The sequence below is a fragment of the Vulpes lagopus genome, chromosome 7 (genome assembly GCF_018345385.1).
Source record: "Vulpes lagopus strain Blue_001 chromosome 7, ASM1834538v1, whole genome shotgun sequence".
Lineage (NCBI taxonomy): Eukaryota > Metazoa > Chordata > Mammalia > Carnivora > Canidae > Vulpes > Vulpes lagopus.
Genome location: NC_054830.1, coordinates 82,304,507 through 82,332,502, shown reverse-complemented (window position 1 = coordinate 82,332,502; position 27,996 = coordinate 82,304,507). Strand labels below are relative to the sequence as shown.

Here is a 27,996-nt window from a genome sequence, read left to right as displayed (position 1 = left end):
TAAATTTGAAAAACAAATAGTAATATGAGAAATGCCAATCATATGATGATAGGTGAGGAAAGATGCGAAGTTGGGTGTTTTTTTGTTTTGTTTGTTTCTTTAAGATTTTCTTTTAAAATAATGTACACCCACTGTGGGTCTCAAACTTATAACCTCAAGATCATGAGTCACATGCTCCACTGAGCCAACTAGGTGCCCCAGATGACAAGTTTTATATACACTAATTGCAACTACTTAAAATGAAAGGAAGAAAAAATCTGAAAGGAGGTGTATTAAAAGATAGTACTTAGGTTATTAATGGAATTCTTTCCTTTATTTTCCAGATTTTCTGTATTTGTCTACTTATGTATCTGATGTTTAGGTGAAACCTTAGAGACAGCCATCCCCTACTGACCACTCCCAGTGCTCTCATTCCTTGCCCTCCTTCTCTTCACCAGCTAACCCAAGCAGCCAGTGTCAGCCCATGTGATTCACTCAGACCCACATAGATCTGTCTTGTTCATTTTCCTCTAGGAAGATAAGATCATATATTGTCCCAAGTTGTTGTCCTTTCCTTAATAATTGGGTTTACTGAAAGGGCATAATTAATGTATTAAGAGCTTAGGACATGGTGGGCACTCTATTACTATAAGAAGTTTTCCTCTCTTCCTTTCTTTTTACTTATTTCTCTCTTATTTTCAGGCGGTTAGCAGAGGCATTTCATATTAGTGAGGATTCCGATCCTTTCAATGTACGTTCTTCGGGGTCAAAATTCAGTGACAGTTTAAAAGATGATGCCAGGTATGTAACTTGTTACTTTCTTTCTTAATTGTGGCTTACAAGAGTGTTTGGTCTTTTAAGATATAGTAACTAATATGTACACCTCTGTGATTGAGCCAGTTAAAGTTTATATATCTAAGAGATTATATGATGTTTAATAAAAATCCTTTCTTGGTTTCTCACAATTGTTCCCTTGAAGAATTGAGCATGGGGGGCAGGGGAAGGAGGGGTTGGACCCTGTGGTAGAAGTATGGGCCTCACTGAAGCTTGGACTAGCCTGAACTGAAATATCTCTGGGTGCATTCCACTTTTGGCCATCCACATGGGCCCTTGCTTATGTGGTAACGGCTCTTATTTTCCTCCTGTCTCCTGGCCCTCCAGACAGCTTTCTCCTTCATCCTCAGCTTTCTCATATTAGTTTTCTTATCTTCTCTTCCTTTGTAAATCATAGTCAGTCTTCTGTTATCTGACAATTCCTGACCTCTTCCATTTTTCTGCCTACATTGTTCATTGTCTGCAGGTTACGGGCAGAGAGGTGGGTGGAAGGGATTTTCAGAAGAGCAGGAACAAATGATATTAACTGTGGTGATTTCTCATTTCAGGAAGGATTTAAAGTTTGTCAGTGACATTGAAAAAGAAATGGAAGCCCTTGTGGAGGCCGTGAATAAGGTTGAAGTCAAAACATCCAACTGGACGTGTCTCTAAGGCCAGCTTGATCAAAAAATCAAGTCCCAGAAACACCACCAGTATAGAGTAGTGATAGGAAAAAGTTACAACTTCTTGACAATCCTTATCTTTCCCAGAAGCCCAGCCATTATAACATCCACGGAAGCCTTGTCCTGGTTCAGCAAAGATATCCTCAATCAAATTCAGCACAAATAAAAAAATCTTAGCTCAGTGCCTAAGATTGGATGAAGCAGCTCTGGACATCCGAGGGTATTCAGTAGTTAACAGCTGAGTGACTATGTAGGGTACTTAGGAAGATATGATCTCTGAGGGATTATTGTGTGATAGGCTATTGTATGATGGTTCCTTATTACCCCCAAGCAGGGTAGAAACTGCTGGGTTAAGATCAAAAATTGGGTGACTATAGTTGAAAAATAATGGGATGGACTCCTTCAAGAAAGTGAAGCCCTTGTCCTGAAGGTAGCTAGAAGGGGAAAAAGTCTTTAATTTAGCCGGAAGCAGCCCACCCCAAGGTGGCTCCCTCTTTATTCTGTGGGGACCGTGAGAGAGTACAAGGTGCCTGTATTAGTTCCATATCTAATGAAAATGGGTTTCCTTTTCACCATCTCCCTTAGCCCCTGCCCTTTCTCCCTTCCTTCCTTCTGTTCCCACTTCCCAGGATACTAACATGTAGGAGAAAATGGAATCGTTCCTAACTAGGAAACCTGCACAAATGTATTTCTCTGCTAGTTTGTCTGTACCTGTACACTCATAATTTTTAGTGTAGAACATATTTTTAGAAGAAATGAGATTGTTTTGGTTTTTTTTATGTCTTCAGTTTATTTAGTAATTTCTTGTGTATATCACTTACTCCCAAGTTCCTAGCCCCTCAGGAAGAACTGTTATACTGTCCACTTAGTTTCTTTTCACTTACCCTTGATCCCTATCCCTGGCCAGCTGCTCCTGTTGTGGCTCACAGAATACATGAAGGAAGTGCATTAGCTCTCATCCTTCCAAACCCCTCAGCTTGCATGGCAGCCAGCAAAATACTATATGCTGTGGGCCTCTAAAACTCAGCCACTTATGCTGACCCAGCTGTTTTGGTGAAGTGGGAAGGGCCTTTGTAAGTATATTCTGTTTTCAAGATGATTTTATCAATCAGTCATCTTTTCCCTCAATACAGGGAAAGAATAGTAAGAAGAGCCACTGCTTCCCTCCCATGAATAGAGACCACCGCCGGATCATCCATGACCTGGCCCAAGTGTATGGCCTGGAAAGCGTGAGCTATGACAGTGAACCAAAGCGCAATGTTGTCGTCACTGCAATCAGGTGGGTTGATCTTGCCATCACAGGAGGAACTGCTTGTTATGGCAGGTTGGACCTCGGAAACAAGGTCTATCAGTATTTGCTTGCCTTACTTTCTCTTCTAGAAGAATAGAAAATCTGCTTCTGGGCTAGCCATTCTGACATGATCAAAAGGTCTGAACCTAGGGCTCCTGGGTGGTTCAGTCAGTTAAGCATCTGCCTTCGGCTAGGATCATGATCCCAGTATGCTGGGATCAAGCCCCACAGCAGGTTCCTTGCTCAGCAAGGACTACTTCTCCCTCTCCCTCTGCCTGCTGCTTTCCCTCCTTGTGTTCTTTCCCTCTCTGTCAAATAAATAAAATCTTTAAAAAAATAAATGAATAGTGATCTGAACCAGAGAGCAAAAAAGCCCATGCCTCAGTCTATAGGATAGACATGCCTAAAGATATCCAAGGTTCTTGTCTGCCCCGATTCATGAGTGACACTGAAGGTAGTAGCATTTCCTCAGGCACAGGGAATAGACTCTCAGTGCCTTCCCATCACATCAGTCTGTCCCTTTTTTCCTTGTCATCCTGGCAGGATGGAAACAAAAAAATGCTGGACTCTGTGATTCAAGGTATCCCCTGTAAAAACAGTGTTTGCCATGAGAGGAAACTGAGGCTGTAGTGTGAGCCAGGAAGTGGCAAGGAGGATCTAGAATCATTGTCAGAATCTGACAGAGTTGGTAGGTCCTTACCAATAAAGAAAACTCAAGTATAGGAGGGAGAGGAAGCAGGTAACAAGCCCAGACAGATGTGGGTGGAAGAGGGTTAAATGAAGGTGACCATGCCTGAGAAGGGACAGGTCACATTGGAATATTCAACAGCATCACAGTGAAAGTCATGACTGAATTTCCAGCAGTCTGCCTGTCTCCACAAACAATTCTCACTTTTCGGTACTTTGTTTTCTGACTTATCAGGGGAAAGTCCATTTGTCCTCCTACCACACTGATTGGTGTCCTTGAAAGGGAAATGCAGTCACGGCCTCCACCACCAATTCCTCATCACAGACATCAGACAGACAAGTAAGGATCCTTCAACTATTTTCCAAAGGCCCTATCTATTCAGAGAAGCCAGCAACGGCTGAACAGTCCAGGACTCCACCAGCCATTGGTGACTTCTCAGGCCTAGCCTTGGGGTGCTTTGTTCAAATAAATAAGGTTTGACTGGGATGTCAGACATTTGTTCATACCAGAGGGGTCCTAAGTTTAATGTTTATAATGCCCACTTCCCCTCAGGGGAAGAGTCATTGGAAATAACTTCCATGTTGTAGGTGATGACATTGGGAAGTGGATTCAATCTATCACACCAGAGGACTTAGGAACATCATCACATGATTCACAACAGTTATTCTGGAGGTGAAAGTGGGATAGTGGGTCAGGGTTGCAATGAAGGTAGAGATTTTTGAGTTTTGTGTTTCTACTTCTCTATGGTTTGAATAATTTTTACAACAAAAACATATATTCATGATTTAAAGAGAAAAGAAAACCACATTGGCAAGCAGCAAGTCTCAGACAGGAGCAAGAAAGGAACACTATCCCTTGCTCTCTTTTTGAGGCAGCATTGCTGAAAGTTGCTCTGAAACCCAACAGCGTCCCTAATGCTGTTCTGGCCTTCATCACAGAAGCCCTACCAGGACCTCTTATACAAAACCTCTAGGAGGGTGGGAAAGAGCTGCTTACAGGGTTACCAAGATGGCTATAGCAATCAGTGTTCTGTAGGACCAGCCAGGACAGCTAGGTGTTGACTATTGAGCATTACCTTGGCAAGGATTAGTGTAGTTGCTCAGGACCAGCCCTGCTTCGCTCCTGGAGAGCAAGTGGCCTGCATTCTAGTCAGCCTAGCTACATATCCACAAGGGCAGTGGTTTGGGAAATGTAAAGGTATTCCACGCATTATTCCATAGCCATGCCCAATACCATCTTGACATAACCATGTGGGATCTTTGACCTGTTTAAGCCACGCTCTTTTCTTTCCCCCTTCGTTTGCTTTATTTTTGTATAAAACCTTATTGTGGAAAACTTTTAAAGTAGAGACAGTAGTGTTAATATAGTGAACCCCTATGTGCACATCACCAAATTTTAGCAGTTCAAAGCCCATGTGGGCCCACTGTCTTATCAAAGCTTTTTTGCAAATGGTAAATCAGCTGATCCTTAACTTTCTGAAGACCTCAGACTATTTCCCCCCAACAAGAAAAGATTGATCATTCTTTGTTTGCTTTTCAGGAGTCCTGTGAGCAGTAATTTACAGAAAATAGCCAAGGAACCAGTAATTGACTACTTTGATGTCCAGGACTGAGAAGATCAAGATGCACTTAGATAAAAGAATGATTAGGTGTGATGGGACTCGTTTGCCAGCAGATAAATCATGCTTGTTCTTAACTGTTTGATGGACTCACACACAGCCTCACATAACTATCTTGTACTGATACATCCAAAGCATGAGTGTATCAGAGATCTTTCATCCGCTATTCCGTCTGTATAAAGTGTTTCAGTATGGCCAGATCTCTAATTAGATGGTCACTAGTGATTCAGTCATGTATTTGCAGAGGCTCTGCCATCACTGCGATTGCTTAGAGGGCTGGGGGAACATTGGGTTTGATTTGGACAAAGCAGAATTTTAGCCTGAAAGTGGCACTTAGTCATAGCCTCAGTTGTCCCAGTTACCCATCCTCCTCTTAAAAATATCTGCAACATCACCTGCACCTCCTTTTTGAATTAATCCAAACTGATCACAATCTTTGGAAAGACACAAATGAACTTCTCAGTCCAAAATACCAAACGTTGAATTGGTATACCATATCTGGAATCACATGTGTTGTGTTAAACTTAGCTATCTTTTCTGAGTCTTTTGCCAAAAACTCTCATAGGTCTATCTGGCTAAACTTTTCTTAGGAGTTCTTAATGCCATCAGTTCTCGACCTAGGAAAGGAGGGAGAGTGCTTTACAGAATTCCATTTTCTAGAGTCTTGGGGCATGGCTCATGTGACCTCACTGAGCCTGGCTGGTGACAGTTTAACTATAAAAACCATGGTAGTAGAATACCATAGAGCAGGTTCCTCCTCCTACCAGGTTTGCACTATGGCCTCTGTATTAACTAATGTAGCCCTAACTCTCCCTCTGATTGAGAAAAATCTCAGGTGGAATTTACCTTTCCTGTGTTGCTTTCTCTCAGGCCTGCAGCATCTGTATTAGCTCTCCTAGTCTCTGAGCTCTGGACTTCTGTTTAAATATTCACAAAAGTATGTGGACAGTGCAGGGCTTATTCCAGCACCCTCTGGAGGCATTCTTGAGTCTCTGTTAAGGCAGGCACATTGACTGTTAACATTAGTTTGCCCCTCTCTGCCTTGACACTCCTCCAGCTTGGAGGCTGGATTTCCAATAACTTCTTTGTCCAGAGCAAGCCCCAGAGCAACACAAGATTTCAGAAGTGATGTCACAAAACCGCCATTTTTCAGAGAAAGTAGGGTCACCCTTTGGTCCTAGCCCAGGCAATCTACCTCGAGAGGCAGCAGGTACAGGAAGGAGCAAGAAGAAGCAACTGGAGGGAGGAGACAAAACTACAAAACTGCCTCTGTCTGGACCCATATTTAGTACAGGGTCAGTGGCCCCAAACACAACAGGAAGCCCACGAGCATGTTAGAACCAGTGGTTCAGTGGATGAACTGCCCATGGAGTACATCTCAGAATTCAGGAGGCAGGAGACCTGATTTTAGATGCCAGTTCTGCCACATAACTTGCCACTTGGTCAAATGGAGAAATCACCTGCCTTACCAGGGTTGTGAGGATTAAACAAGATACAGGGAGGAGCCTGATCTATTGTGGGTGCTGTTACACACTTGAGGGGCACCTGGCTGACTCAGTAGAGCATCTGACTTGATCTCAGGATCATGAGTTCAAGCCCCATGTTGGGTATAGAGTTTACTTTAAAAAAAAAAAAATGAGAGGCACCTGGGTAGCTCAGTCAGTTAAGCATCTGACTCTTGATTTTGGCTCAGGTCCTGATCTCAGTGTTGGGAGATCAAGCCCCTCATTGGGCTCCACATTGGGCATGGAGACTGCTTAAGATTTTTTTCCTCTGCCCCTCGCCCCACTTCTCCCACTCCCCCTTGCCCTCTCCCTCTCTTAAGAAAAAAAAAAGATACTTGGTATCTGGAAAACATATAAGCGTCTTCATATTAGCCAAGTAAAGTTATAGAATGCTAAACAGATTTCTTCTGGTGAGTGCTTATGTGCCTACCCCATGCAGCCTTGTGCTAAGGCTATAGTCTGTTCTTTCAGTTAGTAATCCAGCAGAGAACACATACTTGAATGAATTTTTTTTTTTTAGATTTTATTTCTTTGAGAGAGAACACATGCAGGGGGAATAGCAGGAGGAGAGAGAGCAGCAAGCTCCCTGCTGAGCAGGGAACCCGATGCGGGCCTCCACCAGGATTCTTGGATGGTGACCTAAGCCAAAAGCAGACACTTAACTGAGCCACTCAGGTGCCCCACCTGAGCAAATATTTATAATGAAATTGGTTGATCTGGCACAAATAGGTCATTAGTCTGTCATTAAAAGCTAAGAACTATAAGAGGAGTTTCCTGTGGTATTGTAGGAATGGGTTAATTATCATGGTTGGGAGAAGGGAAACAGAAAGAAACATTTGGGCTGAGTCCTAAGATGGTAGACTGCCATTAGGGGAAGGAGAGAGTCTTGCCAAGAAAAGGTAAATCATATAAGACAAGCCCAGGAATATGGTTTGTGGTGGGGTTGAGGAAAGATTAGTTGTCCAGAATGGGCAGACAAGTAGAAGAACAGGTGGTGAGGCTGAGAGGTGGAAAAGAAGAGGTCAGCTGTGGAGAGCCATAGGGAGCCACTGAAGGGTCCTAAGCAAAGTATGGCATGGTTGGGGTTTTGATGCAGAGTGGGAATTACCAGCAAATGTTTTCTGTAAAATCCAGATAGGAAATATTTTAAGGCTTTGTGAATCTTAGTTTCTGTTGCAGCTACCCAATTCTGCCATTGTGATGTCAAAGTGGCCGCAGATAATACATAAGCAAATGAGCATGACTCTGTCCTAGGATCACCTTATTTTATAGACCTTGAAATCAAAATCTAACACAGTTTACATGTCACAAAATATTGTCATTTTTTTCCAGCTATTTAAAAATGTAAAAACCATTCTTAGCTCATGGGTTGTACAAAAACAGGCAGCAGGCTAGATGTGGTTAAGGACCTTAGTTTGCCCACCCTGTTCTAGAGCAGTGTCTCAGGCAGAGTGTGAAGAAGGGATTGGAAGATTAACTTTGAGGCAAGCAGCCCAGCCAAGAGCTGTAGGAATGATTGAAGTGAGAAGATAAGGATGATGGAGATTGGTGCTGCAAAGGGAAGAGATTCGGGAGATCGGATAGGCTACTCAGCCTCAGCAGGGAGCTAACACCCCTTGGATCACTGAAGGGACCCCAGAGCCCCTCAGCAAGGGGAAACTGCTTCTCATGGGATTGGTGGATCCTCCACTGAGCAGTGGCCTTGGGCAAGACTACATGAGCATGGACTAAAGAGAGCCATTTGTGGAGGAATCCGATGGGCACCAAGACCTCACACTATTGCTTACTGAGGAATCAGGTGACAGCACCCCTTCCCCTTCCAGCCCTACTATCCTTCACCAGGAGATTCTTTATGGGACCAGAGCTTTACAGGGACCCAAGTTCTTATCTCTGGAATTCCCTCTAGCTTGTTTGAGGGAGCTGCCTGCCAGTCTGCAGTGCAGTGGGAGGTTGTATTCAGGCTTGGAGATGAAAGCAAGCCCTTCTGATTGCAGAGTCTGTGAGGTAGCTCTGGATCCTGTCCTGGACAGGCCAGAGAACAGACCATGGAAGGGAAGAAAGAATGCCAGTCTCGTAGGAGAGGTTCAAAGTTTCAAACAGTGGGTCCTGTGATTTAGTTTTGGGGGTGGGGCTCCTCGCGTAGTGTCAGCCTTCTTGCTTCATGCCTGAAAGCCTGAAGACCTTGCTTTCTGAGAACCTGCCAGTGTGACTTTTAAAATGGGAAGGAATACCTGGTCACCTTTACAGACCTGCCTTCCTCATCAGTCCTCTCATATGCCCTGCCATACCTGTTGGGGAGTTTCTTCTTCCTGAGCTCCCTATGTGGCCTCAGCACAGATGTCCCATACCATCTCTTTTGGCCTTTAAAGCTCACAAATCCCCAGGGAAAGCTCTAAACTAGCCTAACCCCTTAGTCTACAAAGGCCTAGCCCAGAAAGGACAAGGCCCCATGGGTTCACACTCAATGTAAGCCAGGCAAAGGCTGTAATCTAGGCTTTGGGTTTCCCAGCCTAGAACTGCCTCTAGGCCAGGAAGGGTCTGAGTCCTCAAGAAAAGGGCTACTGTCTTCTCCAAACAGAATTCCCCTGGAGTCCTCAGTGGCCCAGGCTGCTCTCAGCCCCAGGCTTTATGTGGTCACTCTTCATAAGGCATAGCCTCCTGGGAGGCCTGGCTGCATATAACTCAGCTAAACTGCTAGGATGCCTGATTGGCTGCTTCAACTCAGTCTGAACCCTGGGCAGTTCGCTTCCAGTGTCTAGGCATTGATCTCCCCATCTATCACGTGTCTGTCCCAAGCCATTGGAAGGGTAGTGAGGGGCAGCCCGGATGGCTCAGCGGTTTAGCGCCGCCTTCAGCCCAGGGCATGATCCTGGAGACCCGGGATCAAGTCCCGTGTCAGGTTTCCGTGTCAGGCTTCCTGCGTGGAGCCTGCTTCTCCCTCTGCCTGTCTCCCTCTCTCTCTCTCCCTCTCTCCCTCCCTCTCTCTCTCTCTCAAATAAATAAATATCTAAAAAGGGGGGGAAGGGTGGTAGTAGGGTAGGTAGACAGGATCTAAGAGATGGGGAGATTCTCCCAGTGTAATGTGGCATCTTAGCACAATCAAGCCTCAAGCTCATCCCAGGACTGTCTCACAGCATAGCTCACTTGGGGGAAGGAACAAAGCAGTTGCAAAGCTGCTCTGGCAAGGGCTGGGGCCTTTAGTCAACTCCCTTTCAGTAACCCCAGGTTGGATGCAAGGAGGAGAGAGTCCAAGGTACTCATGCACCCACACTTCACCAAGAATCTCTTCTGATAGTAGATAATAGCTTTGGACCACTTAATATACATCAAGCTCTGTGCTCCTCTCATTCCTCAAAGACCCTTGAAGTATGTATGTATATGTATATACATACGCATTAAGATACATTGATTTTAGGGAGTGTGAGAGTGAGGGGAGAGGGAGAGAGAATATCAAGCCGACTCTTCACTGAGCACAGAGGCCAATGCAAAGCTTGATCCCACGACCCTGAGATCATTACCTAAGCCAAAACTAAGAGTCGGATGCTCAACTGATTGACTCACTCAGATGCCCCTGAAGTGTACATTCTTACTATCTCCATTTTAGCAGTGGGGAAACTAAAGGTTGAAGTTAGGTCATTTGCCCTACCTAGATCACTCAGTGAATAATTAAGGGGATCTGAAATTCCATAAGGTCCGACTCCAAAACCTATGTCTTCCACTACACAGAACAAGGAAAGCTCACACAGAGTACCTTGGAGTCCCTGGGGCTGTATTATCTGGCAGGTCAGGATAGATGGGATGGAAGTTTATACTGTGTCCCAGTGTAGAGTACACCAGCAACCCCCAGAAGATGGGACTTTTTTCCTAGAATGGCCGCTGGGGGGCAGTATGTATCCCCAAACCAGGAGCCTGGGGATGGGTGAGGTAGTGCTTCACTTTGCCTCAAAAAAAGCTCTTTAAAGTTTTTAGTAGAGTTTATAACCAATATCTTTAAAAATTAGCACCTTTCCATTTGTTTTTTTAATACTGTTTTGTTTGTTTATATAAACAGTGTAAGCACAGAGGGGAAAACAAAAGTCATGCAGATACCTGAAGGAAGAACATTCCAGGCAGAGGGAATAGCCATTGCAAAGGCTCAGTGGTGGAAACATTCCATGTACTTTGAAAGAACAGTAAAGCCATCTGGCTATAGGGAGAGAGAAGCAGGGACCTGGAGCCCATTGGAAGGCTTAGGGCAGAGGGATGAAATGATTTGGCTTATTTTTTTTAAAGGAACACTAACTGCTGTATTGAGACTATACGGGTGAGTCAGAGCAAAAAAGCTGGAAGATGATCAGAAGACCACTTCTGTAATCCAAGAGAGGTGATGGCTCAAACCTGGGTGATGGTGGTGGGGTGATGAGAAGTGGTTGGTTTCTAGATAATTTTGCAGGTAACACCTATACGATTTGCTAACAGCTGGGATGTGGATAGAGTATGAAACAGAATGGAGTCAGGGATGACTTCAAAGATTTTGGCCTGAGCAATGAGAAGATTGAATTTGCCATTTACTGAGATAGGAAAGAGTGTGGGAGGAGCAGGCTTGGGGATGAAAATCTGTCCAGTGGGTGGTTTTATATGGGAATCTAAAGTCTGGAAACAGGATTGGACAGGAGATCTAATTTGGGGAGCTGTTGGCATATAATGGTATTTATATGTTGGGAAGGAAGGTGAAAGAGAAGAGGTCCAAGGACTGTGCCCTGGGCATTCTCCATCATCTAGAGGCCAGGGATCTGAGGACAGGGCAGGAGTCAGACATTTCCAGAGCCAGAATTGAGGGTTGAAGCTGGAATACTCAGTGCTACAGGGAAGTCCTGTGTGGCAGGGGTCTGGAGTTTTCCTCCTGGTTGCCTAAAAGAGTCTTGGCTTCTCTTGCTTGCCCTGACCCATCTGAACCTTCTGAGAGAAGGGACCAGTCCCATGGTACAAGTCAAAGGCCTCAAAGTATTTGGGATGCTGGGCCTTTGCTGCCTTCTCCCCTTTAGCCATCTCGTAAACATAGGTGTTCCCAGGACTCCATCATCTCTCCGTGGGCCACCTCATCTATCTGCAAGCCTTTGCATGCCACTCTGAGCCCTATCTCTAGCCCAGCCTGTGTCTATCCCCAGATGCCCCACAGGCACCTCCAGGTCAGCATGTTCAACCTCTAAACTGTTTCCTTGTATATACACCACCACCTTCCAGTCTCCCCTGCCCCAGCACTGAGTCCTTAGGAGTTCATCTTTTCCCTGATGTCCTTGACCTGGGGCCAGAAGCCAGAATAGAAGTGGAGGATCTGGTGCTGGGGGAGGACGGGAACACGTTCTTGCTGGTGCTGGCTGGACTGTTGTCAGCCAGGACCACCCCCATCTGAGGAATCGTCAGTACGGCTTTGATTGGGTCCCTGGAAGACTCAAAGGCTCAGTCCTAGATTTTTTACCTCATCTGTGTGCTTGGGCATACCTAGCTCGTAATTGTGTGTCCTCTCTGCCCCTGACCCAGCCTCTGAACCTCCAGCTGCCCTCATTCAGACCCCCCCACAGAGCCCAGAGCATAGAGCATCCCCTCCAGCACCCACCCATCCCCTTGACTCTGAGCACAGACATAAGCGAAGACCATGACCTCTGACAAACTCTGTCTCACCTTGCTTCATCATAGCAAATGCCAATGGCAAAATGAAACCTGAAATACCTCATCCCTCTGAGCTTCATTATCCCCATTTTACAGATAAAGAAACTGAGGACCAGAGAGGATCGATAACATGCCAAAGCTCAGTGGAGGGCACTTAGATGTTTGGGGTTATTTGTTATTTGGGGGGGGGGCGTCTTTGTTTTTTTAGTGTTTCATTATTTTAACCTATCTGTATATAATATATGCATGTTCATAGGGTATATTGCACAATTTAGAGACAAAACAAAAAAACTAGCCAAAACCAAATTGGTAAGGACTAGAATTCCTACTGTTTACCCCTTACCAAGCCAATCTTCCCAGGCCTCAGCATTCTTGGATATAAGATGGGCATGAGGATATGAAGACCACAAAAGGGTGTAAAGTGGTAACAGCAAATACACTGCCCACATGCCAGGCATAGCTCATTTTCTCATCCCAGCAGCCTTGTGAAGTGGGAGCTATTATTATCTTCTTACCTAAAGTTATCCAGCTAGTGAGTGGTAGAGCCAGCATTTGCATCCAGCCTGGCTGCCCTCTTTGTGCTCTTAGGTGCCACAGTATGGACGCTGTGGCACCCAGGAGAGCTGGGTCATACCTCTTTCCCACTTTAGGTTCGGCAGAGGTCAGTGCATGGCCACAGCCAGGCTGCACAGCTGAGCAACCATAGCTGCCTCCTACTGAGGGCATCAGCACCCCAGCCTGGCACAAGATGGCTGCTTCCAACTTTTTCTGGGTTACAGAACCTCATCCTGAGGGAAGAGACAGACTAGCCAGACCAGAGTGCTGCCTGCGAGTGCCTTCCCTTGGAGGCTCTGAGTGGGAGTGGGAGTGGGAGGGCAGGCAAGGACAGGGAGTAAGGGGCTTTCCCAAAGCCAGGACCACCAGGCTGAGGAGCTGGCCTTTATCTGGCAAGCCCTGCAGTGGCCTGGCCTGAGGCTGGGGATGTTCCTGCCGTACCCTGTCCCCATTTCAACCATAGCCTCAGGGTGGAGGGGAGGGAAGTGGGGTCATGACATGAGACTTCAAAGTACTGGAAGAAGTCACATCTGGGGTCTACCCTAGACACCAATGCATCCAAGCCTCAATGCACAGATAGGGAAACTGAGACCCAGAGAAGGGAGGGGTCTTGTCTAGGTCACACAGCCAGTCTGAGGCCAGGGAGCAAAGACAGGACTTTCATGACTCATATCCCAACCTGGCTCCCAGAGCTAAATGATGTGTCTCCTGGATCCAGCCAAGCAGTGGTTATAGGAGAGACTCTGTGTGTGTGTGAGAGAGAGAGACAGACAGACAGACACACAGACACACAGTAGAGCTAAGAGCCAGGGACCCACAAGGCACCATGACACCCACCCACCCTATTCTACTTCATTCCCTTCTGCCTGCCTGCAGTGAGACCTGCCCCTCTCTTCCAGAGACCTCCCTTACCTCTGCCCCAGGCCTTGGTCTTACCTCTCCTCTGGGCCTGGCCTCAGTTTTAACCTACTTGTCTGACCTTACCTTCTTCCACTCTTCCCTCCATTTTTCCATTCCAGCAGCAGTCCTCCATGCTCCCACCTGAGGGCCCTTCAGTGGCTGTTCCCTCAGCCTGGCATGCTCCTCTCACAGGTGTCCACACAGTTCACTCCCTCTCCCCCTCAGATCTGTACTCAAAGTCAGATTTTCAGTGAAGTCTGGTCTTTACAGCCCCACACACTACCTGTCCCTTTCTCCTGCTTTTCCTCCTTAGTATGTATCACTAACACACTATGTTTTGCACAGAATGTCAGCTCTATGAGAACAAGAACTCCAGTTTCTTTTTTGTGCCTATATCCTCTGCACCAAAATGGTGTCTAGCATATTGTAGAATTTCAACCAACTTCTGCCAAGAAAATGAAAGGGGTCTGTGCACAGAAACACTGTGTGACCATAGTCAGGGCTCATCTGAGCCTAACCCTGGAATCAAAAACTGCAGGGTATTATGGGCAATGAGCCTAATGCATGTCTGTGGCAAAGCAGTAGACAGCAAGCAGGTTCTGGATAGACCCACTGACTGCCCTACCTCCAAGGCCATCTCCTAGGGACATGGGGATGACAGAAGACTAAAGAGGTCTGTTGAATGTGACTGTACGGGCAAGGTAAGTACCTGCTCCCCTACTGATGGGCATACTGATGGGCATTTGGCTTTGTTTCCAGGCCCCGTGATCACCCACCTTGTGCCCCTCCTCATTCAGGTACCCACTCCCCACCTCCCAGCTATGCTCCCAGGACATTGTCCACTGACCCTCCTTTGATACCCACACAACCATAACTTCCCCAATCTCTATCTTCAACTCTTCTGAACTCCAGACCATATAAAAGACATAATAGTTTATTGTGCACTTACTCTGTGCCAAGCACTATTCTCAGCGTTGTACGTGTTTTGTTTTATTTCATTGAATATCCACAGTGACACAAATGGTAGGTGGTATTAGATCCATTTTACAAATGATTTAAAGGAAGCCCAGAGAGGTTAAGTAACTTGCTCAAGATACACACTTCTTGCCCCCAAGTCCCATAGGCAACTCAAACTCAACATATCCATGATATAACGTATCTTCCTCTCCAAACCAGTTTGTTTGCCATGCATATTCTCAGGGGGCATATCTCCAATGCCCCAGGCCCAAGCCAAAAACTGAAATCAGCCTGACCCCTGCCAGTCCATACCCACTTCTCCCAATTTAAGCCCAAGCCATATAGGTATCTCCCAATTTAAGCCAAGCCATATAGATACCTCCTCGGTATCTAGTGAATCCTCTTTCCCCCACCTGCTGCTCCTCCTGGACTATTGCCTCTCACCATACTCCACCACAGGCTCCAATCTTCCCCTTTCCCAGCAGCTTGCACACTGCAGCTCAGGGAAGCTTGCTAAATCTCATGTCACCATGTTCCCATCTCCAGAAGAAAGCCCAGCCTCCTTGCCCCGGTCTCCTCAAACTGCAAAGTGCAGCAAGCAATCCCAGAACAGACAACCTTATCCTCTATTCGCTCTGCCTCCACCTCTGGAAAGCCATCCCTGACCTCTGCTCCACTGCTGGGCTAGGATCCCCCTCTGAACTCCACAGCCCCGTCTCTGCCACTTAGCTCCTTCCCCATGATTACCTATCCTCATTAGACTGTGCTCCTTGAAGGCAGAGACAGCCTCATCCTCTTCAACATCTGCAGTGCCCAGGCAGGGCCTGCACACAGGAGGTACTCAATAATTGCTGAAAGGCTGAATGCACAAACAATGACAGGAACCATGGGTGATGCTGCCTCTGAGTCCCACAAAGCAGGATAATTCCTGCTCCATTCCGGAGTGAGTGAGGATGCTGGCTGTCTCACCTCCAGCAACCTCTGTGCCTGTCCACCTGAATCCCATGAAGCCATTTCCTATCTCTGTACCTTTTGAAAGAACTTTCTTCTTTGCATCTTCCTTCTGACTCTGGATTTCCTTGGTGTGGGAGAGCTCTGGCACCAGGAGGAGGAGGAATCAAACCCCTTACCTACTTTCAGTCTACATTAGGCATTTTCTTTTTTTTTTTTTTATTTAAATTTTTATTTATTTATTTATTTATGATAGTCACAGAGAGAGAGAGAGAGGCAGAGACATAGGCAGAGGGAGAAGCAGGCTCCATGCGCCGGGAGCCCGACGTGGGATTCGATCCCCGGTCTCCAGGATCGCGCCCTGGGCCAAAGGCAGGCGCTAAACCGCTGCGCCACCCAGGGATCCCCTACATTAGGCATTTTCAAGGCGAGGGGTGATTTTGCTTCCAGGGGTGAGAACATGGATTTTTGAAAGAAGATGAAAAAATCTTACTCTTTTTTGTATAATGTATTTTGTATAAAATAAACATATAAGTATACCTATGGTATTAAAATATGTGATTAAGAAATAAAATGGTGACTGGGTGATGGGCCCTGAGGGGGGCACTTGATGGGATGAGCACTGGATGCTTTTTCTATATGTTGGTAAATTGAACACCAAAAAACAAATAAATAAATAAATAAAATGTCTAAAAGGCTTCTGAGGGGAATAATAATGAAAAAAAAAAAAAAAGGTTGAGAAACTCTGATCTATACCTCCTCGGTATACCTCCGAGGTATTGCTTGGGCCTTGTTTTACCTGGTCCAAGGACTAGCTAGAACTGAAGGAGAGTCTAGAGTCCTATCCTAGGGCAGCTCACCCCCAGCTAGCTGTTTTCCTTTCCCCCCAAACCATCCCTTCCCTACACTAGGCCTGAAAAATCCACCATTCTGTGTCTGGCATCCTTTAATCTCCTGTTCCTACTGAGGCCGTAGGTTGTCTTCCCCTATTCTCCCCCAGGGTTGCCCCAGCTCCCAAGGCAGGAAGGAGTTAGAGACCTCTCAGCTCTATGCTCCAGCCCTGGGCTACTGCATAACCATGGGGTTCCTGGAAAAATCCAGGAGGGAAGCCCAACCACAGGAGGCACCTAGGAAGTGAGGGTGCCACTGTGTTGGACAAGGCTTTCTTTATTGGAGTGGGGGGATAGGGTCACAAATAATCTTACTTAGAAGTAAGCACTTAGAAGTGCTCTAGGTGGATGGGGTCACTTAAGGGTGGGACAGTCTGGGCTAAGGGTCTGTTGGCAGGAGACACAGAGACAGGGGTGAGGGAAGAGGTCATGGATGGGATTTGCATGGTCTTGGGCAGCACGGGTATTCTGCGGTCTTCATACACCATGGAGTTCTCCAGTATCTGGGGCCTCTGTGTGATGCTGGAGCCAATGAAGACCAAGTAGATGATGCCACCTAAGTAGGCACCTAGGAGCGGTGCCACCACTGGCACCCACCACCAGTCCCGGACCCTGCAGGCAAGAGGCAGAGACCTGCTGAGGGGACTGGGGCCCAGCACAGCACCCACATCCAGTCAGGCTGAGACAGAGAGTAGAGCCTGAGTCTAGAGGAGTGACCCCCATTCTAGCCTAAGAGTTGCCCCTGAGCCTGCCCTGGTCAGCTTCAGTCTGATTCAGGGCCAGGGCTGATCTGTGGCAGGACTGACATTCAGTCCAAGAGCAGCATCTGCATCGGTGCTGATCAAGGGGAAAGAGGGGACCCACACCTGTCTCCCCAGACCACCTGGGAGTTTGGCAGGACTCTAGACTGTGCTGCTTCTCACATCACTCTCCCCTCCCTCTGCATGCAGGGGACCCAGAGAAAACTTTCAGGAATGGGCTGGGCAGGGCAGTACCTGAAGACCTGTATACCCCAGCCAGCAATGTAAGTGAAGAAGCGGGGAGGCAGGTCCCGGGATGGGTTCATGGCATAGCCTGTGTTCATGCCCAAGGACACTCCAATGACAATAATGAGGATGCCAATCACCAGGGCCTGTGTCCCTTGTAGTGCTGGGTTGTTCTCCTTGTCCGTGATGGCGAAGAGACATAGCTGGAGTATCCCTGTCACTATCACCTGGGGAGCAGAAACCGTGGCAGCCACCTGGGGCCCCTAGCCAAACCACAGCTTCAGCAGTGCCCCCAGCCCCAATCCACTGGCAGATACCTCATCCAGAGTTCTTGTCCCTTCTATTGTGAGGACTGCCTGCTAGATGGGGAGGGTTTAAGGAGGGGAACCCACACTGGACCACTGACCTCATCCAAGAAGCCCATCCACAACGTCAAGCGGTCAGGAAGGTAGGTGGCAAAAATGTTAGCGGTGGCTGTGGGACCAGTCACTGCCAGATGTCCGCCCGAAAATTCGATAATGGCTGCTGTGGAGACACAGACTGAGTGTGAACCTGCCACCAACTTAACCCCACTGGAGCCCCAGGATTAAGGCTGTAGGATCCAGAGGTGGGGAGCACCTGTAAGGTTCTCTCCCAAATGTTTTCACAGACCAGGATACTAGGGTTGGATCTTCCCATTTTTCAGAGGAGGAGGCTAAGGCAAGAGATGGACAACCCAGGGCAGGACACTTACAGTAGAAGAGGAGGTAGATGGTGGCAGCAGCCAGGAAGGAACCCAGAAACTGACCCAGGATGTAAACAGGAAACTTCTTCCAGGACATGCGGCCTAGTGCACAGTTGGTGAAGGTCACGGCTGCATTCATGTGGGCCCCTGAGGGGAGGGGCAGAAGTGTTGGAGGTGTGAGAGCAGAGACAAACAATAATAACAAATAATATGAGAGCAACAATAACAATAATAATAACAGAATTTATGGAGTAGATTCATTTAATCCTCATAAAGACCCACAAGACAGAGACCACCATCTCCAATTCACCATTAAGGAAAGTAAGAAACAGAGAAATTAAATAACTTGCCTAAGTTGGCCCAGGTAGTAAAAATGGGGGATCCAGGGGAGCTTATGAAGATTCTGGGCAGAGAGGGTCAAAAGAAAGGGGTTCAGGGTGTTCTCCCTCCCCTCAGGCCAGTAAGGATGGTTTCAAGTGGACTTGGAGAAGGGGCTGGCTGGAGGTAAGCAGGAAGAGCCTAGAGGGGACACCTGGCCCTGCTGATCAGATGGGGCCCGGGCTCACTCACCAGAGATGTTCCCTGCCACGTGCACTCCCATGGTGACTCCAAAGCCAAAACCCAAGTTGACACCGAGGTAGCTCCCAAATTTATTTCCTAGAACCATATGTGCCACAGAGCCAAGGCCAAACACCTGCAAGGGAGGGCCTCTGAGAGGACTACCTGCACAGAAGCCCCAACCTCACAGGAGGCCTCAAGCTCAGTTTGGGCTCCTCATCCCCATGCCCCAGGCCACCATACATTGTTCTTGGAGACCCTCTGCCATGCCCTCCTTCTCCAGAAATTGTCCTGGCTTCTTCAAGATGTTACCAGGGAGAGCTGAGTGGGACTATACAAGGAGCTGGGAGAGAAGCAGCACCCACACTCCTAGACCCCAAGCCCAGGGGTTCAGGGTAGGAGGCAGGGCTTCAAGGAGGGCATGGCTGGTGTGGATTGAACCCCTCAGAGTATCTCACACTTCAACCTAACCTGCAGGAAATTTCTTCAAGGGATTGCCAAACTTCTGGCCTGGACTCTGCCAGAACCCCGCTCCCTATACACACAGTGGCCCTGGGAGCCCAGTGTGGTTCTACTCCTCTTGCCTTCAGCAACATTTCCATTGTCCTCAGCTGTCATTTCTGAATTCTGTTCTTGCCCATTCGTAGCTGCTGGATCACCTCAGAAGATCCCCCCCACCCCCCGCCCCCGGACCCTCTTCACAGGGAAATTAGAGGCCTGAAGCTAGGCCCTCACTCAACCTCCCACAGCTCCCACCGGAATCTATATCCACTTTCCCCTTCAGCTCTGGTTCTGGTGCCCAGGCTCTCCATCCCTCTCCAGTCACCTCCCTCTTGCCTGTATCTTCCACCCTCCCCTTGACTGCTCCCACAGACTCAGGTGTCTTCCTTCTTGCCTGAGCCCAGCCTCTCTGTCTAGCTGTGGACTCCTGGACACCCCTCCCTGTGTGGACCTAGCTCTAAGAAAGAATACACTGGCTGGCTCCTTGATCCCTTCCCTTGCTCTCCCTCTACAATCTGGCTCTTGCTTCCATATATCATGGACATCAAAGCTCTCCCTGAGGGCTCCAGCCTCCTGATTTCCTAATGGTCCCTTCAGACTTGTTTTACTTTGCTAACTTAGACCTTTTTAACCACTCTGTGCTTCTGGAAGGTCCCTTCTCTTTGGCCTCCACATCTCTGTCTTTCCTGGTTTCCTCTTACTTCCACAGCCTCCCTCTCTATAGTTTCTTCCCACATTTTTCTTTCTTCATCTGTCTCGTGAATATGGATGACTCCAGCGCTCATTCCTGGTGCCTTTCATGTCTCTCCCCAGTCACTCTTCCTGGGCCTTCTTACCACGTCTATGGCTTCAGAGATGCCTGATGCACTAAAATTCCCAAAACCTCCACCTAGGAGCTAGATCCCTATCTTCAAATACCTACTGGGAGTCTGGGTTTTTCAAAGACTAGATCTATGGGTTTTTCAAAGGCTCTACGTTGAAAGCTTACCATCTCTCAGAAAATGTGATCCTCATCCTATGTTCCCCATTCCAGTTGTCCAAATTTGAGCTTCCTCACCCTCATCCTCCACACCCAACCAGCTCTGCCCACATTCTATCCAGATCTTACCCACCCTCCTCCTTGCAGCCAGCGTGACCTTTCTAACAGAAAAATTTGATCATGTCTGCCCCTTGTTCAAACATTTACTGGCTTCCCTCCATTTCTAGGATAAAGTCCAAACTCAGTAGGCCACAATTTAAGACCCTGTATAATTTTCTCTCTTCTGCTTCCCAGTTTCATGTCTGCTCCAGTGTGCTCTATGTTCAGCAATGTTATTACAACTAAACAATAACAACCATTCATTGAGTGTTTGTTGTATGCTAGACATTTGTAAGCAAGTTATATCTATCAGGGGCAGCCCCAGTGGTGCAGCGGTTTGGCACCACGGTTTGGCGCCGCCTGCAGCCTGGGGTGCAATCCTGGAGACCTGGGATCGAGTCCCACATCAGGCTCCCTGCATGGAGCCTGCTTCTCCCTCTGCCTGTGTCTCTGCCTCTCTCTCTCTGTGTCTATGAATAAATAAATAAAATCTTTATAAAAAAAGTTATATCTATCACCTCCTTTAACCCTTACACCAACTTATGCGTTAGGTGCTCTAATTCTCCCCATTTGATGGACTGTTAGCCAAGTCCTAGAGAAGCTGAGTGGCTTGTCCAAAATACACAGCCTGCATGGAGGGAGCCAAGGTTTTAATGTAGGCAGTCACTGTGTCAAACAATTCAAACCAAACAACATACTGCTCCCTGCATGCCTTGTTTTCTAATGCTTCTGTGGTTTTGTGTTGTGTTATTCCCTCTCTCTGGAATACCTCATCTCAGATTCTGAAAAATCAATATTCTTAAGCCACATTAAGATGGCACCTCCTTTGAATATTCCATGTGCTTTAGATATACTGTCTCTGAGGGATCTATAGATGTCGGGGCTGCTGGAAATAGAAGTCTAGATCCATCATCCAATATGATGGCCACTAGCCACATGCAGCTATTAAGTACTTGACATGTGTGGCTAGTCCAAATTGAGATCTGCTCTAAGTGTGAAGTACACACCAGATTTCAAAGACATAGGAAAAAAAGAATGTAGAATGTCTTATTAATAATTTTATACTGATCACCTATTGAGCTGGCGATATTTTGGATATATATATATATAAATACAATAATTATTCAAATTAATTTCATCTATTGCTTTTTTTTAAGATTTTTTTAAATTTTTTATTTATTTATGATAGGAATACAGTGAGAGAGAGGCAGAGACACAGGCAGAGGGAGAAGCAGGCTCCATGCACCGGGAGCCTGACGTGGGATTCGATCCCGGATCTCCAGGATCGCACCCTGGGCCAAAGGCAGGCGCCAAACCGCTGCGCCACCCAGGGATCCCTCATCTATTGCTTTTTACCTCTTTAATGTGGCTACTAGAAAGTTTTAAATTACATGTGCGGCTCATATTGTATTTCCCTTGCACATCTCTGTTCTAGTGTTTTTGAAGAAGGAAAGCTGAAAAATTGTGGACATGGGGGCTATAGATAAAGCCATCAAGGAGGATGAAGGTGAGATGATGGTCAGCTGAGGGCTGAACCTAGAGCTGTACATAAGTCGGTGTCAGAAACTCTGGCTGGAGCAGGTGTTGAAATGGGAGAGGAACAAAGGAAGAATGTGCCTGCAACACCAAAGAGAAACAGAGTTTCCCAGGAGGGTGTGGTCCCCACCATCACATGCAGCCTCTGGGTCAAGTGCATAAAAGCCTGAAAAGCATCCCTTTGGATGTGACCATCCAGCAGTCCTTAGTAATGTGGTGAGGACTACATCATCAGGCCATAGAAACAGAAATTAGGTACCAGAAATTGAGAGGTGATGAAGAAGAGGTGAAAGGGGCAGCCCGGGTGGCTCAGCGGTTTAGCGCCGCATTCAGCCCAGGGTGTGATCCTGGAGAACCGGGATTGAGTCCAGACTGCTTCTCCCTCTGCCTGTGTCTCTGCCTCTCTCTGTGTGTGTCTCTCATGAATAAATAAATAAAACCTTGAAGAAAAAAAAAAAAGAAGAGTTGAAGGATACCACTGTAGACATCTCTTTGAGAACCTGTCTGAGGAGGGAGGGAGGGAGAGCATGATAATTGAAGGGGCTCACAGGGGGAAGGGAAGATGTTTTGTGCTGTGCCAATTTAAGTAGAGAGACTTCAGTATGGTAAGGTTGAGAGAGGGAGAGGCTCTCCCTCAAAATGGAACAAAGTACCTGGGTAGACTGGAGGGTGGGACTGGTATAGGAATGGAGGGTCCTCCGTGAAGGAGGAGCCTGCCCTGGCCAAGGAGGGGACACATGGATGCACAGGTAAGTGGAGTCTGGTGCTGCAGGGTTAGGTGGGTGAGCCAGACACAGGAAGCCTGCCTGATGGTTTTCTCTGTTAAGCTAGAAATCCAGCCATTTGCTGATTAAAAAACGGGGGGGGGGGGGGGCAGAGTACAAGGCAGCCTTGAGAAAGTTCGAGAACAAGTCAGATAGCCTCAATAGGGTTGGGGAGAGGCAGTTGAGCAAGGCCATGTATGTCCCCCAAGAACACCAGGACAAGTGCAGGGAAGCCCAGAGGCAGACTGGCTTAAGGCCAAGGGTAGGATGAGGCAGGAGAGGACAGGAACAGATGAGGCATTGGGGTGGAGAGTGAGAACAGGACAGCTGACAGGCTTGAGGAGGGTTGGGAGGTGCAGGGGCTGGAGCACATACAGAGAGTGCACATTTCCAAGTAGGAGCTCAAAACCATTTACTAAAAATAATGAATGAGTGAATAAACCCCTCATGACCTCCTGTGTCAAAGTTGCCAACTGGCAGCCCATGGGCCAGTTAAACCAGAACACATGTTTTGTTTGGGTAACTTGGTTTTGACAACCAGAAGTTTCAGCCTCTCTTGAAAAATCAGAAGCTCGGGCAACACCGGCCTGCATTCCACCCAGTGTGGCAGTAGTCAACTGGAGCAGTGGCAAAGATGCCTTTGCACAGGCTGGTACTCCGCACTTAGCCACAGTTCCCTCTGCTCTGAGTTGACTCTCTGGCCCCCACAGCATGTAAGTTTGCAACTCCTCTGTTTCTGGCTCATGTCGACAGCTGGTTTTCCAGGCCTCTAATGGCCTAGCCCCTCCTCTCCACGGTCAGTGAACGTGGCCCAGCCCATTCAAGTCCCAATAGGTACGAGGCCAACCCTGAGCACAACACTCTGGAGGCTGTAGAACGGAACAGAGTAGAACAGTCCACTTCCCTGATCCTGGCTGCAGTAAATGGGGCCCAAGGTCACACTCGTTTTTCTGACAAAATCTTCCCCCTGATGACTGAGCTTCCTGTAACTGAAAAAGCCCCCAGTTCTTGTCACAGGCCCAACAACTGAAAGTAATAACACAATGTTCTATATGAGCTTATACCTCCCTGAGTTCTTTTATAAGTAGTGTTATTCCCCTTCCATCCTCACAACAAATCTGCCAGCAAATGTTTCTGTTCCTATTCCACAGATTGGGAAACTGAGGCCCCGAGACTACTAAAAGCCTGAAAGTTAGGGCCTTACCTCAGCTGGGGGAGAATTAACAAGCCAGAGTGTTGTGAATCCTGCCTTAGCTAAACTAAGGGACAGAGTGTAAAGAGACTAAGGTTCAAGACTGTGATGTTAGATTGGAGTGGATTTAATCTTAACTTAAAATGTCATCTTGGACAAATAACTTTGTCTCATCGGGGCTCAGTTTTCCCATCTTTGAAATAGGATAATAATAGAACCTCCCTCATAGACGGAATGCAACCCTTTGCTGTAAGGATTTGAGAAGATACTGTACAGGAGGTAGTACCTCCTACCTCCATGGTTCCAAGGTTTAACGGCCCTCATGAGGCTGGAATGTCTTGTCATAAATGAATGACTTAGCCCTGGATTAAGGCTGGACACCATCCAGTTGCCATCCTTACAGCTCAGGAGTCTAAACAGTAGGGCAGGTAATGGGGAAAGGGAAGAAGGCAGGAAGCAGGGAGGGGGAGCAGTCGAGAGTGCTTATCATGACAAGAGACCACCACATATGTCCCACACGTATACTGGGTATCTGCCAGCTTGTTGTGGCTGTTCCATTTATCAACAAGGAAGCTAAAGTCCTAAACAGTTAAGATACCTGTAAAAAAGTCACACCTCTAGAAGATAGCAGAGCCAGGATTCAACCAACTCCACAGTCCATAAAGGTCCAATTCAACATGCTAAATAACTGAGAAGACAGGGGTGGCCTCAGTGGCTCAGACGGTTGAGCGTCCAACTCTTAGTTTCAGCTCAGGTCATGACCTCCATGTTGCCAATCCCTACAGACCCTTGCCAGTAGTCACTTTCTCTGGCCTGTCTGCAGCCTCCCACTGCTGACCACTCCCTCCTGGTGGACCCACCCTTCTATCACAGGTCTCTCCACTCTTCTCGTCTCACTTTTCTGGCCACTCCTCCTCAGCCTTCTTTGCGTGCTCCTCTTCAGGGTTCTGTCCTCAGCTTATTTTTTTTTTTTCCTCTCTCTATACACTCTCACTGGATAGTTTTATAACCACCATCCATAGTCTGATGAGTTCTCAACTCCTTACTTCCAGCCCAAGTCCCTTTCTTGAGCTCCAAACCTCTATATCCAATCTCCTAAATGTCTCCACTGGAACTCACCTGATCACAACCAAACTGACCTCACTTCTCATTCTGCAGAGGGCCCGGGCTCCAGCACCTTCCTCTCATCTGCTGCTTGCAAAGCCTCAATTCTTCCACAGCTCCTTCAAATGTGAGCTTTCTTCTCTATCCCTGGACCAGTCATCACCATCTCTCTATCCTAGGTCAACATCCTTCTAACTGCTTCCCACCAGTTCTGCTGAGGCCCACACTGCACCCCAAACCACCTTCTAAAATCTAAATCTGAACACATCACTCCCCAGCTTGAAAACCTTTAGGGTCTCCTCATTGCCCTCGGTATTAATTCTCAAAGCATGACGCTCAATGACACTTCTCTCTAATCTCTGTACTCTTAGTTTCCCTTCTCACCACTTCCAGCCATGCTCCCTGACACCTGTGCCCCAACCCATGGTTTTGTTCTGCCCCCCAAATAGTATGATCTCATTCTCTCCCAAAAAGACAACCAGAAGAGCTCTCTTCTTACTTTCCTGTGTTTCCCCATCAGGACTCCAGGTCCAAGGCTGAAGAATGGATAATGTGACTCAAGGGTCAGTGGTGGGGAGGGGGTCATGGATTGCTTTCACTGAACTCCACCCTCCTGGGGCCCAGGGGTTCCTGACCTTTCCTCAGAGCCCGCCCCATCTGTGTCACCTACCACTCACCATCATGACATACGTGCTCATGAACTCAGCCAAGAACTCTCGCACCATATCCTTCTGCAATATTGCTCGCATCCTTGTTGTTATGGGCGATGAGACCATCTTGGAGCCTCGAGTGGACCTGGAACAGCGGCCCAAGCCCCGTGGGAAGGAAAGAGAGTCAAGTGCATTCGCTGCCCATTGCCCTTTAACTCATGGCTGTTAATGGGTAACCCAGAGGTTACCCACACACACCTCCTCTTGCCCAGGGCAGCTGGTACAGCTGGGATCAGAGACAACTGAGAGCCACAGGGGTGTGGAGCAGGACTGGTGCTAGATGGCCAGGCTAGGTCTCTCCTTTCCGGAGGAGACTGGACCAGTGGGAAGGGTACACTAATGAGGCCATTTTGCAGAGGGAGCAGTGGGGAGCTGGCAAGTGCCATCTGAGTGCCAGTGAGTCTCAGAAAAGAAGCAGATGGGAGAGGGCAAGCAGACAAGTGGAGCTCAGCTGTCCCTCTGTCCATCTGCCTGCCTGCCTATCTGCAGGATCCAGGCTTTGGGAACACAGGCCAGGCATCAAGCAGGACCTGTTAAAAGTGAGGCACTCTGCAAACAACACAGGGTGTGGCAAAGTCTGCTCAGGGCTCTATAAACACGGAGGCCTGACACTTGCATCAGGTTCTGCCAGAGATGAAGGAATCTGCAAAGTGCATGGGGCTCTGTAGCCAGGTTGACACAAACAGACTTCGGTGCGTGAACAAATGAATGAATGAACAAATGAGAGAGAGGATGGAGGAAAGGAAGGACTGGATCTTCCACTCTGTTGTATGCTCAGTGCCTAGCACAGGATCAAACACAGAGGTGCAAGATATATTGTCCAATGAATAAAAACTGGGGAATTCGTCTGTCATACTCTCCATTAAATCCCCAGAACCTCCTACAGGGCCTGGCACATGGTATGTGCTTGACAACTATTTAGTAAGTGTATGGTTGAATGGATAGATAGACAAAAAACTGAGTTACAGGCTCCATCATCTGCTGTGAGGGGAGGATAGAGAGTTCTGGTTTGGGGAAGGAAATGGGGTCTGGAGGCTGAAGAAGAGGTGGAAGGCGACAGATACTATTAGGTGTGGCCTTGGTGCTTGTTCAGACTGGTGACCCTCCCCTGCTGTATACCCAAAGCTGACACCAGCCTCTCAACTACCTCATCCTGGTAGGAATAGCGACAACACTGCCCCACCCCATCCCAGGCTTCCTGAAATCTCCCCGACCTCACAGCAGCACAGAATAAGCAGAGGGAGTAAGAAACGTAAATCAGACCTGGATAAAACACCTTCCCCTTTTCTGGCTGAGACCCTATGTGTAATCTCACCTACCCTAGTGCTTGCTCTCTCCTTACCCCAAGGAAACAAACCAATGGCTGAGCATATGGAGGGGGATATAGAGTTGCCCAGATAATTTACTGGCTTCCATCCAACTCCAGTTCCCATGCAGCATCATATGCCCCTATGGCCAGCCTCTCAGGTATGAAGAAGCGCCTGTGAGTACCCTGAGGCAGGCAGGTACCCATGAGGGTCCTGGCAAGTACCACAGAGGCAGTGAAGAGGTGGACAGAGCAGAAAGCCAAGGACACCAAGAGAATTTTCCGACTCTGATCCCTTCCTTCTCATCACACAGCAGGCAGGACACAGTAAGCAACAAATAACCACCAACCAGCCACTGGCCCAAAGATTTATCAAATGGCTGCTATGTTCAAGCCCTGTAGCAATGAACATTGTCATGATCCCTGCTCTCAGGAAGAAAAGCAATGAAGCTATTGCTGTAAAGAGTGAGGAGTGTTGCCACAGGTGAAGGGTTAGTTCTACTGGATTTCAGGAAGGAAACAAGTCCCTTCCCAGAGGAAGGGATAGGAGGGTCTCCCATGGGAAGGGAAACAAGTTGAGAATGGAAGGCTGGGCAGATGAAGGAGCATCAGGGGAGGGGTGGGAAGAGGGCTTGCCACTAAGACAGTGTGTAATATGTCGACAAGCTCCCCAAGGTTGGGCCAGCCAGAGAGAGGAGAGAAAGTGGCATGAGGTGGGCAGAGAGGGGCACAGGGCCAGATGGCAGAAGGCCTCATGGCCTATGTTAGGGAGTCTGAACTAGACCCAGAGGGCCAGGGGGTTCAGTGGAGGATTTAAGCAGGAGCACTGCCTCCTCTATGGAAGCTGGGATGAGAGAACAAGGGTGGGGGTATGGCAAGCAATTAGGAAGCTTCTGCCAGAGACTGCTCAAGTGGTGATAGCAGCCTGAGCCAAGAAGGTGCCATGGAGACAGCTAGAAGACAGTAAAAATGACACACTTGGTATTTGATTGAAAAGAAAAATAGAGAAGGAAGTCAGTGATGACCTCAGGTTCAGGAAGAGCAGCAGAGTGACAAGT

General features: G+C 47.6%; 2 protein-coding genes across 8 annotated transcripts in view; one reads left to right on the top strand and one right to left on the bottom strand.

Annotated features, from left to right (window-relative positions):
- Positions 1–5,309, top strand: part of NFX1 (nuclear transcription factor, X-box binding 1) — a 77,989-nt gene extending 72,680 nt beyond the window's left edge. For both annotated transcript variants that reach the window (XM_041762561.1, XM_041762560.1), the window contains exons 20-24: positions 682–780; positions 1,362–1,428; positions 2,609–2,754; positions 3,689–3,793; positions 4,994–5,309. In XM_041762561.1, the coding sequence (XP_041618495.1) occupies positions 682–780; positions 1,362–1,428; positions 2,609–2,754; positions 3,689–3,793; positions 4,994–5,066 (490 nt within the window). In that variant the 3' untranslated portion in view covers positions 5,067–5,309. The remainder of the gene's footprint in view (positions 1–681; positions 781–1,361; positions 1,429–2,608; positions 2,755–3,688; positions 3,794–4,993) is intronic.
- Positions 5,310–16,738: 11,429 nt separating this feature from the next.
- AQP7 (aquaporin 7) overlaps positions 16,739–27,996 on the bottom strand; it is a 14,388-nt gene continuing 3,130 nt past the window's right edge. For 2 of the 6 annotated variants that reach the window (XM_041762581.1, XM_041762582.1), the window contains exons 3-8: positions 25,600–25,717; positions 18,760–18,883; positions 18,199–18,336; positions 17,872–17,990; positions 17,475–17,692; positions 16,739–17,091 (exon numbers count right to left, since the gene is read on the bottom strand). In XM_041762581.1, coding sequence (XP_041618515.1) covers positions 16,809–17,091; positions 17,475–17,692; positions 17,872–17,990; positions 18,199–18,336; positions 18,760–18,883; positions 25,600–25,717 — 1,000 coding nt within the window. In that variant the 3' untranslated portion in view covers positions 16,739–16,808. Of the gene's footprint in view, positions 17,092–17,474; positions 17,693–17,871; positions 17,991–18,198; positions 18,337–18,759; positions 18,884–20,236; positions 20,747–22,121; positions 22,303–25,599; positions 25,718–27,996 lie in introns of those variants that run through there. The other 4 variants (XM_041762579.1, XM_041762578.1, XM_041762583.1 and 1 more) reach the window with 4 other exon arrangements.